Genomic DNA, 19,474 nt, shown 5'->3' with positions numbered 1-19,474 from the left:
CAGGAATGCAAGTGGATAGGAAGCACATAATATATTATGATAGAAAGACTGCCACTTGGTATGGAGAAGGCAACAACATATCATAATGCACATATGTGAAGACCAAATACTGACAGCAAATGACATTCCTAATACATTTAAGCAGTGTAATTAAAGTGGTTGATGCTAAGCTGCTTTAATGAAAGTGACCCAAATGAATCTATACCAGAGTAAGCCGTATATGAATAAGCATGATAGCTGAATTACAATTAAAAGACTGTGATACGTATCAGATGGTTTTAACCAATAAATGATTTTGATCCAAGACAACCTTGTAATCACCACAACAGAATACTACACACACACACTCACATAGAGGACCAAGCACACTGTAACTGTTTGAATAGTAGTGCTGAAAGTCAGTGTAACACTGTAGCAGTACTGACATCAACATGTGAAATAATACACGAATAATAAACAAGGAAATAAGATAGGTGTCTTTGATATTAAATACTGGCAAACTGGGAGACCAGATAGTAAGTCAGTGCTCAGTACAATGTTTGGAAGAACTATCATGGCTTGACCATTAAGTGCATTATGCTGAAACCCAGTGCTCTACATCCTTAACTTCCTCTGCCAAACATGTGGTGGACGCGAGCACAACACCAGTGATTCTGACCAGCTGGAAGCCTAACAGCTTTCATTTCAAATTTGAATTTGAGTAGCGTTAGGCTACGCCACAGTGTTACCTCGACAGGTTAATGGTTGGACACCGTCACTGTAGTAAAACTGTCATCCGCTTCACGGCATGTGCTGTGAGTTGAACTATGCTGCTTTAAGTGTGTGTGTCTAAGCACAACAGACATAATCTGGCAGTGATTGATACATTGATTTGGTTTTATAATTGTTTTGAGCATTTGTTTAGAATGGGCTTTGCATTCAAATTTGGAACGGCGTCATGCATTATGAGTGAGTTGTTGAAGTATTGTCAAATTCAAAACTCCAATATCAGAGGAAAACTCACTTATTTCAGTTTATGCTCAATGTGGCCTCCATCTTCCTCCATGACTAAACGAAGCCGTTTCTTCCAAGCAGAAGTGCTTTTATGTATTTCTTCCACTGATATCTCCTCCCATGAAATAATTATCCGTCCTTTAACGCCTGCTCGGTCAATTTGTCTCTCACTCCCCAGTAAACTTTCTCCTTCAGAGAGTCCCATATGGCATAATCCATTGGGTTACAGTCAGGACTTTGTGGAGGCCATTCATCCTTCTTGATGAATTCTGGTGTAGCCTCCTCCAGATGGGCCTGGGTTACCCTACTTGTGTGTGAAGGAGCCCCATTTTGCTGAAACAAGTAATTGTTTCTAGGATAAAGACGCCTACAATCCGGGAGAAGATTGTCATCCAATAACTGAATGCAGCTTTCATTTTTAACCTTGGCTTTATCAGTGTCAGTAAAATGATTGAGGCGAGATGGCTGAATTTCTCGTTTCCGTTTCCCATAAACGCAATCCATATTTAGCTATCTCTAACGTAAGGTCTTTCTCGTCTGTGAAAACGATCCTTTTCCCTCTGACATTTTGGTCCCTCCTTGATACCCGTATCCTCTTGAAGGGCTTCAGCTTCAGTTCTTTCGCCATTCTTTGCACAGAAGACTTGCACACTCGTAAATTGCTTGCATCTTCTCTAAGAGATTTGTGGGTCCCTGGGTTCTCCTCCTGGGATTGAATCAGTTCCTCAACACGGTCCTTGTTCTCCTCCGAACATGCAGTCTTGGGTCTCCCACTGCCAATTTTGCGTGGTACTGACCCCGTAGCGCGTATTTTAGCGATAAGTCTATTTACAGTGACATGACTCCACCCCTTGCCTGGAAATTCCTTTACGATCCTTCTTCCACCCTAGCCTTTCTCTTTGAAAGAGTTTTCAATGGTAACCCTATCACTTTCACTCAAAGGCATGGTTGATCCTTCCAAACTGAAACTTTGGACAGAACTGATTTTGGATACATACGACAATAAAAAAAAAAATCAACAGACTTGACACCCAAACAGGCTATTTTTAGACTGACACTGATTGACAGATGCCAACACGTGATGTCACATTGCACAGCTCTGGTATAGGGTTTTTTGACATGCTGTTTTGAATTTGACAATACTCGCATCATTTGCGTCCGAACTTTTAGATATTTTGCAGACTTGTTGATGATACCCTAAGGTTACTGTGTGAAAATTTTCAATGAATTCGGTTTCTCCATCACTGAGAAAATACTTGTCAAAAAGCGGTTCATTTTTAGGGGGACACCCGATATATATATATATATATATATATATATATATATATATATATATATTGCTCTTAAGGAGACTGGGCTATCTCAATCTCCCTTGGCAATTGAAGCTTAAATTAGGCCATTGTAATGTAGGTTTGTCTATGTTGTTTTTGATAGCGATCAATGTTCAGTAGAAACAGATATAGCTTGTTCACATGGTCACCTTAAGGCTTTTATGTATTTGAGTACTCTTAAAGTGACAATAAACAAAGATCTCACCTGCAAGAAATACAAATGCCAGCACTATCTGCTGATGCTCTGATGTAACTTATTGCCAAGCAGGCAGAACTGTTTTTGATTTTATTTTTTGTTTGTTTGTTTTGTTTTGCCACAATCACCACAATACTCAGTTCAATATAAATGTTGAATTAAACTTAGAGAAGGATTAGCTTCTTTCGCAGTTTCTTAAAACCAACCAATCCATATACATGTTGAGTACCAGTGAGCCATTGAGGATTCTTAGTTTGACTTTGCATTAATAACCCAGGGTTGAATGGGATAAGGGGATTTTGAGATCATGTGACATCCAAGTTTCAGTTTTCAGTTTAAGATACAAGAAGTGTCAAAGCGTGTGGAAATCCATATACAGCACTCCACATTTGCACTGATCCATGTATGCTACACCACATCTGCTGCTTCAGTTACAGCCATGGGTGTGGTGGCCAGTTGCTTTACCATCCTCTGTTTAACTTAACGTTTGTTCCAAATCAAACCTTTAAGTTTTGCACAGTATCTGTTCACATTCATTCCTTGGTTTGTGTTGGCTGAAATGAATTGTATATGGAGGAGTCAGCTGATAAGAGATTCTGGAAGACACTGCAAATGACAAGAAATGTATTTAGTTTTACACAGTGCAAGAGATTTTGGAAAACACACACACACACTACACACACACACACACACACACACACACACACACACACACACACACACACACACAGAATGTCACACACACACACACACACACACACACACACACAGAGCTTCACATACTGATGTCAGCAACACGCAGTCAGTCAGTCAGCGATTGCCATTTCTGTCCCCTTCCTATCTAAAGGAAAAATGTTTAGTATGCATCGTGTTAATCTCAGAAGACTGATAAGTTTTTCATGCATCAGGTCTCTGGCATAGATCCTGACCTGGGAAAAAATGGGGAGATTCGCTACTTCCTCCCTATTCACTTGAATGACAACGGGAAAGATGCCTTTGCCATCAATCAGTACACTGGTGACCTTGTGGTGAAACGGCTGACAAAGGTGGACTGCAACACAAACTTCCTGCTCACTGTAGAAGCCACTGATAGAGGTAGAAAACAGAAGTTTGGTGTGCGTTCATTTGTTTCACAATGGCTGTTCTCTTGTTAACCTTTTGTGTTTGTTAATTTCCTTTAATTTGACAAATAATCCTGGCCAATTTTTGTATTGTGTGTGGAAACGGAAGACCCATGTAATCGCTTTGCCTCTACTCTGTGTGTGTGTGTGTGTGTGTGTGTGTGTGTGTGTTCAACAATGGCGTTTTCTAAGCTGCCACCAGTGGTTTGGGAACAAAATGTGATGCAATCAAATGAACTGTCAAAAATGACAGAAATTAATACTGAAGACATACTAGAAGAAGTGAAAAAAATATTCAAGATCTGGTCAAAACATGTATTAAGAATCGCAATACTGAAGTCTTCTACATTGTCAAGACGTGTATACCTATGGTATACTTCTACCAAATCCGCAAGATAGAGACATAAAGTGGTTACAAAAGCAATGTTACGAGTTTGTGCTGGATAATAAACTGGACAAGTTTAAAAGAAAATATTGTGTAGATCAGTTGAAAATGGAGGAATAGGAATTCTGAATGCAGAAAACTACACACAAGCATTGAAAATGACATGGGTAAAAAAAATATACATAGGAACATCAAAATGGAAAACTATTCTTTACACAATGTGTCCAGAAATAGACTCCATTGATGATTGTGGTCCAAAAATATTTCTAAGCTCCAAATGTAAGAGATTCTAGAAACACATATTCATTTCATATAATAATTTTATTTAAAAAAATATAAGACTGAGATGTTCACAGGACATTTTCTTCTTCTTTTTCCTCTACTTCTTTGTTCGTGGGCTGCAACTCCCACATTTATTCATATGTACACGTGTGGGCTTTTACGTGTATGACCGTTTTAACCCCGCCATATAGGCAGCCATACTCTGTTTTCAGGGGTGTACATCCTGGGTATGTTCTTGTTTTCTGAACCCATCAAATGCTGACATGGATCACAGGACCTTTAGCGTGCGTATTTGAACAAAGATGCCCCAGGATACAAGCAGATCTGCACATATGTTGACATGGGAGATCAGAAAAAATCTTCACCCTTTGCCCACCAGGCACCGACACTGATTCAAACTCTGGACCCTCAGATTGAAAGTCCAATGCTTTAAACACTCGGCTGTTGCGACGGTCACAGGACATTTTAGCGAACCATTTTTCTCTCATTATCAATCTAAAGTAGGCACTGAAATTTTTTGGTCAAAGAAAACATGGACAAATAAAACATATTTTTGGTAAGAGATCTGACTGATTAAAATGGGAATTTTCAAATCACAAAGAGTTTTCCGAAAAAAGATTACATTACATTTAATCTTTTTTCTTCTACTTTGGTTGTGTAAGATCTGTGAAAGATTGTCTGAGAACAGTATCAAAAAAGAAAACAGTGAATGTAACCAGAGAACAAAAGCATCGCAAATCATTACAAAAACTGGCAAAAGGGTTAAGAGTGTTTTATAATGTACTTCTGGATTAAATTATAGTATTTGATATTAGGTCTTTCATCAAGTGGGAAGAAAAACCAGATATCATATTGGATTGTGATTCCAAAACAAATTTTGAAAAAAGTCAAAGAAACAACACTAAAATGGTTCCAAATTAGATCATACCATTACATCTTGGCAACAAACAAAACTCTAATGGAAATGGACATTGTGCATACTGATAAATGCACATTCTGTGATGAGGAAAAAGATTCAATACACCATTGTTTATGGAATTGTAAGATATGACAGGAATTTTGTGATGATTTTGAGATACTCATGAAATAGATGTACAACATGTGCTAAACAGCCCTTAAATATAGAATTAATTCTGTTTGAAATGATGAACATACAAAAACAGGATGAAAACTTTGATCTGATCATCATGTTTGCTAGATACTTTGTATTTGATGTATAAATGCAAATCAAAGTAAAACACAACCGCATGTTAAAAAAATCCCGAAAGGCCTGAACTACAGGTATATAATTGAACAAGAGAGGCAAGGCCTTCAAGACTCACTTGTGATACACTAAAAAAAAAAAAAAAAAAAAAAAAAATCTAATCGTTAAAATGTGTTCTGTATTTGTTGTTATAAAGCTTCAGGTAAAAAAAAAAAAAGAAAAAGAAAAAAAAAGGCCTAACCATATTCGAGCCCCACGTGTTCGGGTGAGAAGAAACTGTCTTACCCATTACACCATCAGGGCTCCTTAACTGACGTTCTAAAATATAATATTTAAACATGCTTTTTTAAAAGGGCGATAAATCGATTGCGGTATTCGCAGTGAGAACGATGTTTAAATCATAATATTCTGGTGTATCTTGGGCATTCAAAAAATCTTTAAGGGCAATAAAAAATTCTTTTTAAGTCCGCGGTAAAGGAGACGTGGCTATCGCCGCAATCACACTGCAACATTTAGCCGTTTTCTCTAGATCTAGATAGATGTACAAGTTTAGTTACACCCGCCGGGAATGTAGTACGACAGGGTCGATTCAATTTTGCAGTTTGGGGCATAATCCAGTAAGTGATGAGGCGTTCACAAATCTTTCTCTGAATAAATATTTAACGGTCTCCTTCTCCAACTTTCCATCACATGTTATCGTGTATTGTCCATTGAATATAGGCAGGTCAACAACTTGAAACAAAATGGCGTCGTTCGCGTTCGCGAAGAATATGAGCACGCGCTTTGAATGTGTATAAATATGTGTACGCAATTGATTTTTGCCCATGACCTTAAGGGCTCAGCCAATAGATCTGTAACATCCACTCGTCGTATTGATTTTAGTATTTTCCGAAAAAGACCACTTGGGCGAATGAACATAGTGAAAGCCCTGTACACTGAGAGTAAGACACACAAGCTGTTTATGTATTGAGTATAATTTCAAAATGTAATGTTTAAGATGAGAAAGATCACTTTAAAGCAAATTAAGCCCCCAAGCATTAATTACAGATTAATTTCCCTTTTTTACTATCTGCACCAAAACGTTTGCAAAATAAATAAAACTTCCATGCTTAGCAAAAGAAGTTCCTGTTTAAACAAAAAATTATAATAATGACTGCTCTTGTTGTTGTGTCAGAATATCATATCAAAGTGCCAAGTTTAGAGAATACAAAAAATATAAATATAACAGTAAATGCAGTTTGCATATAATTTGGCTTCTTTTAAAAAAATTTTTTGGTGCCCATCCCAGAGGTGCAATATTGTTTTAAACAAGATGACTGGAAAGAACTGAATTTTTCCTATTTTTATGCCTAATTTGGTGTCAACTGACAAAGTATTTGCAGAGAAAATGTCAATCTTAAAGTTTACCACGGACACACACACACACACACACACAGATACACACACACACACACACACACACACACACAACGAACACCGGGTTAAAACATAGACTCACTTTGTTTACACAAGTGAGTCAAAAATATATACATTTCAAAGAGTCAAAACAATCTGAATTTTACATAAAATATCTATACCAAAATTTCATAAAGTCAAAACAATATGACTTTTACATAAAATGGTATCCATAACAAAAGCTTTTTGAAGATGACTGGCGATTTTTTCCCCTTGAGCTAAGCTTTCTAAAGGAAATGTTTGTACCTATACTCGATTCTACCTTGTATGTGTGAATATGACTTACTGCCAATATTGTTGCTGTTGTATGTGTACTGAAGATTTACATTGCTCCTGCTGAAAGAATTGTGATGTGACCTGTCTGTAATCTGTATGTTTGTTGTTGTCGTTTTGTTTATATATATATATATATATATATATATATACGAATAAGTAAACGTCCTGTCTGTTTGATAGCTGGCACCATAACCCCACAGATATCCAACTGAGGAAGAATATCTAAAATAAATAAAACAAAGTTGAAAAACAACACCTATTTTGTTAAACGAAAAAAATAAAATCTGAATTTTCGCTGCCACCCGGCAGCTTGGTCACAGATTACACTTATAATAGGTGACGTAATGCTATTTTTTATGTCATCTTTCTGACTTTACATGACGTCTTCTACTACGTAAAGTTATCATGTTCTAAATGTTCTTTCAATTGTCTGTGTACATATCACTCTTTTTCACTCTCACTCTCTCTCTCTCTCTCTGTATCTCAGTTCTCGTGTGTAACCACCACGACAAACCGGACTGGCAACTCCAAGAATCAGAGTACACAATGAAAACCCGTGGATGTCGCTTCTCAAGTTCAGTCCAACAAAAACTGTCCCAAGGTTACACATCCAGAACAGTTCTCTTCTTTTCAGCTCCTCCACTTTGTTGACCTGCTCCAACGCTGTCACCTGTAAAAAGCTGAGGTTGTCTGAGGGGTGAGGGCTTGTCTCTGTGACTGTTAGTGTGTACTCTGGCCACTGTTTCATTCCCACCAAACTGGTTTTGTTTCATCTGTCTTACTTGTTCATCCATGGCTTCATGTGTTGTTGCAATATTGAGTCATTGCAAGGTTCAGTTCACCTTTTCCCAGGAGCTTGCGGGGCAATCTGTCTGATTTCACTGTTTGCACAACTTGGTCTTTGATCTGATCATCTACATCATCAAACTCATCAACCATCAGCATTCATTCTCCGTCTACCCACGAACTGAGCAACAGTTTCCATGCCATTCTTGGTCAGTTTTCTGAACTAGTGTTGCTGAAATGTCTTGTTTGGTTTGACTTTGAAATGAGTTGTCACTTTTTTTTCTCAAGGCCTGACTAAGCGCGTTGGGTTACGCTGCTGGTCAGGCATCTGCTTGGCAGATGTGGTGTAGCGTATATGGATTTGTCCGAACGCAGTGACGCCTCCTTGAGCTACTGAAACTGAAACTGTCAGAGCTGTCACTGCTTTATCATATTCTGCAGCTGCTCCTTTGTCTTGTAGATTTGCAAAATGTCTCTCACCTCTTTGCCTGCTGTGTATAGCAAGAGCGCTCTACGTTGTTGTTTCACATTGTCTGGGCTGTCTTCGTTGACAAACAAACCCACGCTATCTGCATAGGCTTCGAACTCTTCCACCATGAGGTCCACTTGACGCTGTGAGTTTGTGCGTCACCTACCACTTCAAACGCTGGTGGTCGGCCTAAAAGATTTATGCTCGTCGCCATTGTCGGTACTGTACTTTGTGTGCCGTGTCTACATATCACTACACAAAAATAACAGAGAAGGAAATTTGTTTCAATGGTTTATTCTACCATGTTTATACCAAGGACCCCCTAGTCTATTGGGGATAACTCTCCGTTCAACTAACTTACGAACGATGTTAGTTCCCTTGTAATCTGGATCAGGAAAGGACCATTTTGTTGAGGATCCGAATCCAGAAAATGGTTGGGTTTGAAGCAGGCATGACCTAATTTATTTGTTCGCAATTAAAAGAAAAGAAATGCAAATTGTAGACAGAATACATCAGTGACACTAACTACATCATCAACGTGTTTATTGCTTATGAATATTTTAAAGTGGATACTGAATTAACTAGAATGTACATTAAAGAGAAATTGGGTAGACCTTGTAGTGTCTGCCGGTAGACGAGCCTGTCGAACACGATCTTTGTAGATGTGGAGAAAGCGGATAAATGTTTCGGTGTGTTTTGGGCGATGGTAACATCTTCACCGCGGCCTTTAAAGAATATTAATTCCCGATATACACCTAACAGCGTTATCACTTCGAATAACGTCATTGATTTATCACACTAAAAAAAGCATATTTAGGTATTGATTTTTAAACGCCATTCGTACATGCGGATTAGGGCTGAACATTCTTGGTTCAAATCAGCTTTTATGCCTTATTTTTGAAAAATTTTTTTTTCCACCCAAAGCCTTAGAATATCAAATACAGAACACATTTTAATGATATATAAAGAAATTTAAAAAAAAAAAAAAATTTTTTTAAATGTGTATCACAAGTGAGTCTTGAAGGCCTTGCCTCGTGTTTACTTATTCAGTCATGAAACATCTTTGTTATTTTGATAGATGGCGAGCAATTATGTTCAGTGGCCATTTCCTGTTAGATAATTAGCAAATGCACTGACAACAAATAAGCTACTTAGACACATATAGGTGCCATAATCTGACAATTTAGATTAATTTGATAAAGTAATACAAGATGGAAAACATGATTGTGTCAGACTGCTTTTCTGTGCATATTTGATCTGACATGGCATTCCTGCTGGCTGAAGAATACACAAGTTGAACTTGACAAATGTTTTTGTTTCAGGCAATCCACCACTCTCCTCCTTAGTGGATGTGCGAATCCAAATTGTAGACAGTGCTGCACCAATGTTTGAATTCCAGCATGCTGAGGTTCGGATCCCAGAGGATTTGCCTGTTTACTCACCAGTAAAGAGTGTCCATGCTGTTAGCCCAAGCAGTCACAAGTTGATTTATTCCATCACTACTGGTGACAGATATGGTGATTTTGCTGTTGATTTTAATACTGGTGAGTATGAATAACCATGCAAATAAACAAGAATAGAATCCAAATATGTGGGGGCGGAGAGGGAGTGGGTTGCTTTTCCTGTGCCTTTGAATCGTTTTTGCTGGTCCAAAGTCCTCAGCCTTTTTTCTGAATGTGTAGCACTGAGTTGCATCATATAGCTCTGTTGTTGCTCTACTTCAAACACAACTACAACTTACGCAAGAAAAGAAATATCCCTTAGTGCTGCTTTTTTTTGTCACACTACATTTATAACTTATTTTTTTGCATTCAATTTTCTTGGCATTTTCCCCTTTCCCATGCTGTGAGGATGCTTGCTTCTTTATCACTGGACTGTTTTAACCAACAGTCAGAAATAGAATTGCTGTGTACATATGGTTTTTCATCAGTTGTATGTCTTTTCACCAAAAGTATGTGTCTTGATAGTTTAGTCCTTCATTGCATCCTCTTTGTGTATGTGTGTGTGTGTGTGAGTGTGTGTGTAAATGAATGAATTTTCTTAATGAGGGAAGTGGAATAAGCAAGGACATGCTTTTTTCATCCAGCCCACAGAGCAAAGAAAATCAACACGCAAACAAACAAACAAGCAAAAAATGATGATGATAATAATAATTATAATAAAATGAATATAAAAATACGCCCCCCCAAAAAAACAAAACAAAACAAAACAAAACAAAAAACAACAACAAAAAACAACAAAAACAAACAAAAAACAACAACAAACAAACAAACAAAAACAACCAAAAAACAAAACAAAACAAAAACAAAAACAAAACAAAACACAAACACACACACACACACACACACACACACACACACAAACACACCAATGAAGCCATCATTACCACTACAACTATCACTATTACCACTGCTACCATAACCACTACTACTGCTAAGTAAATAAAGAAATATATATATATATATATATATATATTACAAAAAAAGGAAAGAAGAGCAAAATAACAAAACAATGTCACAGCCAGAAAAACAAAAACAAATGATAAAGCGGACACAAACAAATGATAAAACGAATGCACTTGCATATGCACAATCCCTTACAAGAACAACAACAGCACAACTTTACTACTACTACTACTACTACTACTACTACTACTAATGATAATAATAATAATAATAATACTGAGAAGAAGAAGAAGAAGAATAGTGCATGGCATTTTGCTTTAACATTTCCTGTTTATGTAGAATAGCATTGTCATTAAGGTTGACATACATCATTCATATATTCTCAATTTTATCAAACATATGTGTTTTTTTTAAAGAGTTTCTGAAGTTAACACTACTAGTTATCTCTTCTTTTTTTTTTTTTTAAAGGAAGGCATATTATTCCAGTACGAACCACCACTGTTTGAAAGGCTTGACTTAAAGAGATCAATTCTTGGAAAAGGTATTGTAAGTTTATGAAAGTGTCCATTGCTGTTTATTGGAAAGTTATCTTCAATACCAGGAGGAGCTGCTCCAGTAACTACTTTGTGCATAAACAGAGCCTTGTTGTATTCTAGTCTTAGATACAGTGGAAGAATGTTAAATGATTTATAATCAGCTGTGGTTAATGAGCTCGATTTTAAAAGAACTAGTTTAAGAGCACACGTTTATACAATCTGTTTATGAGTTTTAGAATGTTTGCACTAGCTGAATCCCACACTGTTGAGGCATAATCTACAACTGATTGGATATATGCCTGAAAGAACTTTTTACGAGCATTGATATTAAGAAAATGTTTAACTTGAGATAGCTGAAATACTTTTTTGAGATATTCTTTTACACAGATAAGCAACACGATCGGACCAAGATAGATTATTATCAATCATTATACCTAGAACCTTATGCAATTTTACTTCCTCAATTTTAAATCCAGAGAGAGAAACGGAAAATAAGTCTGTTGAATTGTTTTGACGTTTTTGTTGTAAATACACATACATTTAGTTTTCGTTGCATTGAGACACATGTGATTAATTTCAGTCCATCTGGCCAAATTGCTCATACTTTCTTGTAATTTTGATGTTCATACGTTTATGGATGAATGATTGAAATAAACTGAATTGTCGTCTGCAAATAAATCACAAACCGTTGTTAAATACAGAGGCAGATCATTGATATATAGTGAGAATAATATTGTGGTACACCATATCTTATAGTCTTTAAATCTGATTCAGAATCATTAATACTAACTAGCTACTTTCTGTTTGATAGAAATGATGAAATGAGCTGAATCGTATCTTGAGATAGTCCATACATAACTTAACTTCTTTAATAGGAGAGAATGATTAATGACATCAAAGGCTTTTGAAAAATCCACAAAAACTACTCCTGTTAGTTCATTATTATTAACATTTAAAAGCCATTTATCGACCATTTGTGTCAGTCCTGTGTGGCAGGAATGATTTTCTCTGAAACCAGATTGCTTGGGATGAATCAGATTGTATTTATTCAAATTGGAAAGTAAATGTTTTTCATGTGTTTTTCTAATGGTTTTGACAGAATCGAAAGAATTGATATTGGTCTGTAATTTGATGGATTTGACTGGTCACCTGATTTGAATAAAGGAATGACTCTAGCTTGTTTGAAATATAATGGAAAATAATTTTTGTCAATGCCAAGGTTATATACGTATGTCAAGGTATCTGTTATCACTGGGACAGCTATCTTGATGATTTTGCCATTTCAGTTCATCTAGTAGCAGTAGGCCTCCTTCGGTCATGGCTGACCATGGATAGAGTATATCCGACCTAATGTCTAGTTGGGCTGTCTGCTTGGAACCAAGCAGCATCGTCTGTGACTGTAGAGACACATGCGAGAAAGACAGTCTCTGTCGCAGCGATCACATGTGTAAGCTGATGCTGGTCTGTCGGCTGCTGTCCCTTTTCTGCGAGCCCGCTTTTCTGCTGCAGCAGCTGACAGTTTGTCCTCACCAATCCGTAGCTGATTCTTGAGAGTGCTTCTCCATTTGTTGCGGTCATCTGCAAGATCCTCCCAGGACTCAGTGTTGATCTCAAGTGCCTTCATGTCACGTTTGCAAACGTCTTTGTATCTCAGCTGTGGCCGGCCGATGCTTCTCTGCCCCATGGCGAGCTCTCCATAAAGGATGTCTTTTGGAATGCGACCATCTTCCATGCAGCGAACGTGGCCCAGCCAGCGCAGCCGACGCTGTCTCAGCATGGTGTACATGGTCGGGAGGCCTGCGTGAGTCAGGACTTCGGTGTTTGTCGCCTTGTCTTGCCAGGAGATGCCGAGTATGCGCCGTAGGCTTCTCACGTGGAAGGTATTGAGCCTTTTCTCCTGACGAGCATGTGTGGTCCACGCCTCACTGCCATACAGCAAGGTGCTAAGGACGCAGGCGTTGTATACAGCCATCATTGTCTTCGTGGTCAGCTTGGGATTTGTCTACACTCTTTGTGTGAGGCGGGCTAGGCTGTGGCTGCCTTCCCGATCCTCTTGTCGATCTCGGTGTCAAGGGAGAGGTTGTCGGTGATGGTGGACCCAAGGTAAGTGAATTGATGGATGGCTTCAAGCTCGTAGTCATCAATGGTGATGGCTGGTGGAGATGGCATGTCTTGGCCTAGGACATTTGTCTTCTTGAGACTGATGGTCAGACCGAAATCTTTGCAGGCCTGGGAGAAGCAGTCCATTAGTGACTGCAAGTCCCGCTGGGTGTGGGTCACAACTGCAGCATCGTCAGCAAAGAGTATGTCTCTGATGAGGGCTTCGCGGACTTTTGTCCTTGCTCTGAGGCGGGCGAGATGGAAGAGCCTGCCATCTGATCTGGTCCGCAGGTAGATCCCTTCTTGCGCTGTGCTGAACGCATGTCTCAGGAGAAGAGCAAAGAAGATTCCAAATAGGGTGGGGGCGAGGACACAGCCTTGTTTGACACCGCTGCGTACGTCGAAGGGCTTGGAGAGGTTACCATTAAACTGCACCGTCCCTTTCATGTTGGAGTGGAAGGACTCAATCAAGCTGTGCAGTTTGGGGGGCAGCCGATCTTTTGAAGAGCCCTGAAAAGGCCATCTCTGCTGACAAGGGTGAAGGCCTTGGTGAGGTCAATGAATGCGACATACAGGGGCATCCTCTGCTCTCTGCACTTCTCCTGGATTTGGCGAAGGGAGAAGATCATGTCTACCGTAGATCTCTGCTCGGAAACCGCACTGTGATTCCGGGTAAACGCGTTCGGCCAGTTTCTGCAGGCGAATTAGGAGGACCCGAGCGTAGACTTTGCCTACAATGCTGAGAAGTGAGATGCCTCTGTAGTTGTTGCAGTCGCTCCTTTCACCCTTGTTTTTGTAGAGGGTGATAATCTTGGCGTCCCTCATGTCCTGCGGTACAGCTCCCTCATTCCAGGACTGACAGAGGACTGTGTGCAGAGGATGCAGAAGAGTAGTCTTGCAGTATTTAATGAGGTCTGGGGGAATTCGTCACTGCCAGGTGCCTTGCCTGATGTCAGGCTGTTAATGGCCTTGCTGAGTTCGTCCTCAGTTTGCTCTGCGTCAAGTTCTTCCATGACCGGCATGCACTTGATGGCATCGAGGGCTGAGTTGGACACTATGTTTTCTGTGGAGTAGAGGTTGGGGTAGTGTTCTGCCCATCTCTCCATCTGCTGGCTAGGATGTTGATTACTTCCCCAGTGGAGGATTTGAGGGGAGCAGTCTTGCACTGTGTTGGTCCCAGTGCCTTCTTGATGCCATCATACATCTCTCGGATGTTGCCTCTTTCAGCAGCATTCTGTATCTCTTCGCTGAGCTCTGTCCAGTACTCATTTGCACATCGCCTGGCGTTCAGCTGAACCTTACTCCTGGCGGCCCTGAGGATTTGCAGGTTCTTCTCACTGCGTGACCGTTTGTACTCAGTGAGTGCAGCGTGCTTGGCCTCAATACTGGGAGTCATCTCTGATGATTTTGTCTCAAACCAGTCGTGGGACTTTGCGGTTTTCTTCCCAAAGGTGGCCATAGCAATGCGGTGCATGGTGTCTCGTAGCGTTTCCCATCTTTCTGTTGCAGAGTCTCTGGGCTGCAATGCATCGAATTCTCTCTCAAAGGCCTCTGCGAACTGTTCTACAAGGTCTGGTTGAGACATCTTGCTGATGTCAATGCGAGAGTTTCCTTGTTTCTTTGAGCAGTGGAACTTCTTTGGTTGCAGTCTGATCTTGCAGCATACCAGAGAATGGTCCGTGTCGCAGTCTGCGCTGTGGTAAGAGCGAGTGTGGAGAAGGTTTTTGATTACAGCTTGTCTTACTAGGATCAGATCCAGTTGGTGCCAATGTTTTGAGCGCGGGCCGTCCAGGAGACTTTGTGTTGGGGCTTTGTCTTGAAGAAGGAGTTGGCGATGCACAGTTCATGGCAGGTACAAAACTCAAGTAGTTGCTGTCCATTCTCATTCATTTTCCCCACTCCAAAGGAGCCGAGACAGGAGGGCCACGAATCGTTTTCTGCACCCACTCTGGCATTGAAGTCGCCCAGGAGAACAAGTTGTTCTGTCCTGGGGATGTTCCTTATGGTTGATGCGAGATTTTCGTAGAACTTGGCGTCTGGAGATGCGGACAGTGTTGGAGCATATACGCTGACGAGAGTGACATAGCCTTTGGAGGTGTTGAGGCGGAGAGTTAATAGTCGTTCTGAACTGCCGCTGCCTGGTTCGATCATGTTCGGCAGGCTGTTCCTGACTGCAAAGCCTACTCTGTACTCTCTTGGGGCATCAGAGCTCTTTCCTTGCCAGAAGAAGGTGTAGTCCCTCTCCTTTAGTGTTCCCGAGTCAGCCAGCCTTGTTTCCTGCAGAGTGGCAATGTCCACATTTAGTCTCTTCAGCTCGCTGTTTATGACGGCCGTCTTTCTGGCATCGCGGATGTCTTGCAGATCTTGGGAGAGCCCAGGCATCATTGTCCGGACATTCCAACAGGTCAGTTTCATTGTTGATCCTTTTCTTGAAGTTTTCTTTTTGCCTGGTGCGGAAATTAACGACCTGCTTGTCGGATATTCTCCTAATCTTCATACACCAATAGAAGAAGGCAGGTCGTGGCGGGACAGCACCTAACTGGCTGGGGGCTGCCCAGCTTGGGCGGGCGGTAGCTGTTCAGTGGGACGCGAGGGTCCCTCCCACCGTCAGAAGCAACCCATGGCGTCAGCTCTACGCCAATTGAGCACTAACTTGTAACCGGTGACTGTTGCTTCACGTGTTGTTCCGACGCTAGTGCTAGCAGCGAAGCTGGAGTGTCCTCTCCAGGTTTTAGGTGCGAGGTCTTTGTGTATGGATGGACGGATATAAGCCTGGGCAGTTGTGTGGCCATCGAGATCGATGATGACCATCGTTGTCATCCAGCTGGGGGATGGGGGGAGGGTGGTGGTGGGGTGGGGGGGAGGATGCTCATGAATCTATCTGTGAATGCGCAGATGGCTGAATAGTCCAATCTGCGCACGAAATGTTCGCTGACAGTTGGGGCAGACAAAGACAGGCATATCATTGTCAGGGAGCTTGTTTGCCCGTGACTTTCTGGCCTGCCTCTTCTGAACAGCTGCAGCAGTCCTGTTGGCCTCGCACAACTTGGCGCCTTTGTGCACAGCAGCGCGACATTTGTCACGGTCCACTGCAAATTCCTCCCAGGAGTCAGGGTTGATATCAAACGCTTTAAGAGAGACTTTCAGAGTATCTCTGAAGCGCTTCTTCTGACCTCCGTGTGATCTCTTCCCTTGTTGCAGCTCGCCATAGAAGAGCCTTTTGAGCAGCCGATGGTCTGGCATGTGCGCCACGTGTCCAGCCCAGCGAAGCTGGGACTGCATCAGGATGGTGAAGATGCTGGGAAGGGTGGCTTTTGCGAGCACCTCTGTATCTGGGGTCCTGTCTTGCCACTTGATGTTCAGTAGCTTCCTGAGGCATGTTGTGTGGAAGTGGTTCAGCTTCTTGGCATGTCGTTGGTACACTGTCCAAATTTCGCAGGCGTACAGTAGTGTGGGGGAGAACTACTGCTCTGTAGACCTTTAGCTTGGTCTCAAGACTAATGCCTCTTCTGTTCCAGACATTTGCACTGAGTCTGCCAAAAGTTGCGCTTGCTCTTGCAATCCTGACGTTCACTTCATCGTCGATGGTCGCATTTCGTGACAGTGTGCTGCCAAGGTATGTGAACCGCTCCACCGCACTGAGTCTCTGACCGTTGACTGTGATGTTGGGCTCAACGTAGGGTTTCCCTGGGGCTGGCTGATGGAGAACTTCAGTTTTCCTCGTGCTGATGGTAAGGCCGAAGTTCCTGCTGGCAGTGGCAAACTTGTCGACACTGAGTTGCATGTCAGCTTCAGATCCAGCGTTGAGGGCACAGTCATCAGCAAATAAAAAGTCTCTGATGATGTCTGTCATGACCTTCGTTTTTGCTTGAAGCCTTCTGAGGTTAAACAGCTTGCCATCTGTTCGGTACTTTAGGCCGATTCCAACACCGCCATCTCTGAAGGCATCAGTAAGCATTGCAGAGAACATGAGGCTGAACAGCGTTGGAGCCAGGACGCAGCCTTGCTTGACACCATTTGTGACAGGAAAAGGAGCAGATGTTTCGCCATTGTCCTGGACTCGAGCCTGCATGCCTTCATGGAATTGGCTGACCAAGGAAATAAATTTCCGAGGGCATCCGTACTTGGCCATGATCTTCCACAGTCCCTCTCAACTCATGGTGTCGAAGGCCTTAGTGAGGTCAACATAGGTGGAGAACAGATCAGCATTTTGCTCCTGACATTTCTGTTGCAGCTGCCTTGCAGCAAATACCATGTCGGTGGTTCCGCGCTCTTTCCGGAATCCACATTGGCTCACAGGCAAATAACCTTGGTCAAGGTGTGCTGTGAGGCGGTTTAGTAGGATCCTGGCAAGTATCTTGCCTGCGATGGAGAGCAAGGAAATGCCCCGATGGTTATCACAGGCTTGCCGGTTCCCCTTTCGCTTGTACAAGTGAATGATAGATGCATCTTTGAAATCCTGGGGAATCGTCTCTTCTTTCCACATGAGTGAGTACAGCTGATGGAGCTTCTCAGTCAGCACAGTGCCTCCATCCTTGTAGACCTCTGCTGGTATGGAGTCTGAGCCAGGTGCTTTGCCACTGGATAGCAGACGGATTGCTTTCTGGGTCTCAAGAAGTGTTGGTGGATCGCCCAGTGCTTCGTTGGTGGGAGACGGTCTATGGCTTCATCATTTATGGAGGAAGGGCGATTTGAGACACTGTTGAAGTGCTCAGCCCAGCGTTCGAGAATTTTCTCCTTCTCGGTGATCAAGGTATTCCCATCTGCACTGAGGAGGGGGGATGATCCTGAGGATGTGGGGCCGTAGACTTCTTTTAAGGCATCATAGAACCTCTTCATATCGTGCCTGTCAGCATATCCCTGGATCTCATCAGCTTTGCCACTCAGCCACTTATCCTGCATCTGGCGTAACTTTTGCTGAACAGTCCTGCGGATGGCATCGTACGCATCCTTTTTTCATGTGGACTTTGGGTTGCTCATGTAGGCTTGATGCAGATGGCGTTTCTCATCCAGAAGCTGCTTGATTTCATCACAGTTTTCATCAAACCAGTCTTTGTGCTTTCTGGTCATGGGTCCCAGGGTCTGTGAAGCTGTACTATAGATCAGCTCACGCAGGGTCCTCCGGTCAGACTCCACATTCTGGTTGTCCAGAGAGGCGGATTCCAGACGATCTTCCAGCAGCTCCACAAAGGACTGTTTGATGGTGATGTTATTCAGCTTAGTGATGTTGAGCCGTTTTGGAGCCTTCTGGCCTTGGGGGCGTCTCTTGGGCTGGATTCGAATATTCAGCTTCGAGACTACAAGGCGATGGTCTGTCCAACACTCGGCGCCGCACATGGTCTTTGTTACACGTACATCTTGCCTATCCCTTTTCCTGACGATGACGTAATCGATGAGATGCCAATGCTTTGAGCGAGGGTCCATCCATGACGTCCTGTTACGGGTAGGGAGGCAGAAAACTGTGTTGGTTATCAGCAGTTCGCGCTCTGCACAAGTCTGAAGCAAAAGCAATCCATTTGGGTTGCAGTGGCCCGCACCGTGCTTTCCAATCACTCCATCCCAGGAGATGTAGTCAGAGCCAACTCTAGCATTGAAGTCCCCAAGAATGATGAGCTTGTCTGCTTTAGGGATAGCAGCAATGACAGAGTGAAGGTCCTCGTAGAACTTCGCCTTCATTTCATCCGGGTGGTCATGGTTGGGGCGTAGGCACTGACAGTGGTGAGGTGCTTCTGGCCAGATGCCAGTGGGAGTTTCATGGTCATAAGCCTATCGTTGACTCCCTTTGGGATTCCAGCTAGCTTGCTGACAAGTGCTGTTTTTACTGCAAAACCAACGCCAGCCTCACGGCGCTCTTCGCTTCCTCGTCCACTCCAGAAGAAGGTGTAACCAGATCCCCATTCACAGAGCTCGCCTTCGCCTGCAAGCCGAGTCTCAC

At 42.0% G+C, this 19,474-nt stretch overlaps 1 protein-coding gene across 1 annotated transcript in view; it reads left to right on the top strand.

Annotated features, from left to right (window-relative positions):
* The window catches only part of LOC143298658 (protocadherin Fat 1-like), a 351,658-nt gene that overhangs the window by 162,081 nt on the left and 170,103 nt on the right, over positions 1-19,474 (top strand). Inside the window, exons 16-17 of the mRNA XM_076611542.1 lie at positions 3,429-3,615; positions 9,821-10,042. Of these exons, the coding sequence (XP_076467657.1) occupies positions 3,429-3,615; positions 9,821-10,042 (409 nt within the window). The remainder of the gene's footprint in view (positions 1-3,428; positions 3,616-9,820; positions 10,043-19,474) is intronic.

The sequence above is a fragment of the Babylonia areolata genome, chromosome 24 (assembly GCF_041734735.1).
Source record: "Babylonia areolata isolate BAREFJ2019XMU chromosome 24, ASM4173473v1, whole genome shotgun sequence".
NCBI classification, from domain to species: Eukaryota; Metazoa; Mollusca; class Gastropoda; order Neogastropoda; family Buccinidae; genus Babylonia; species Babylonia areolata.
This window is presented reverse-complemented; position numbering and strand designations above follow the sequence as displayed.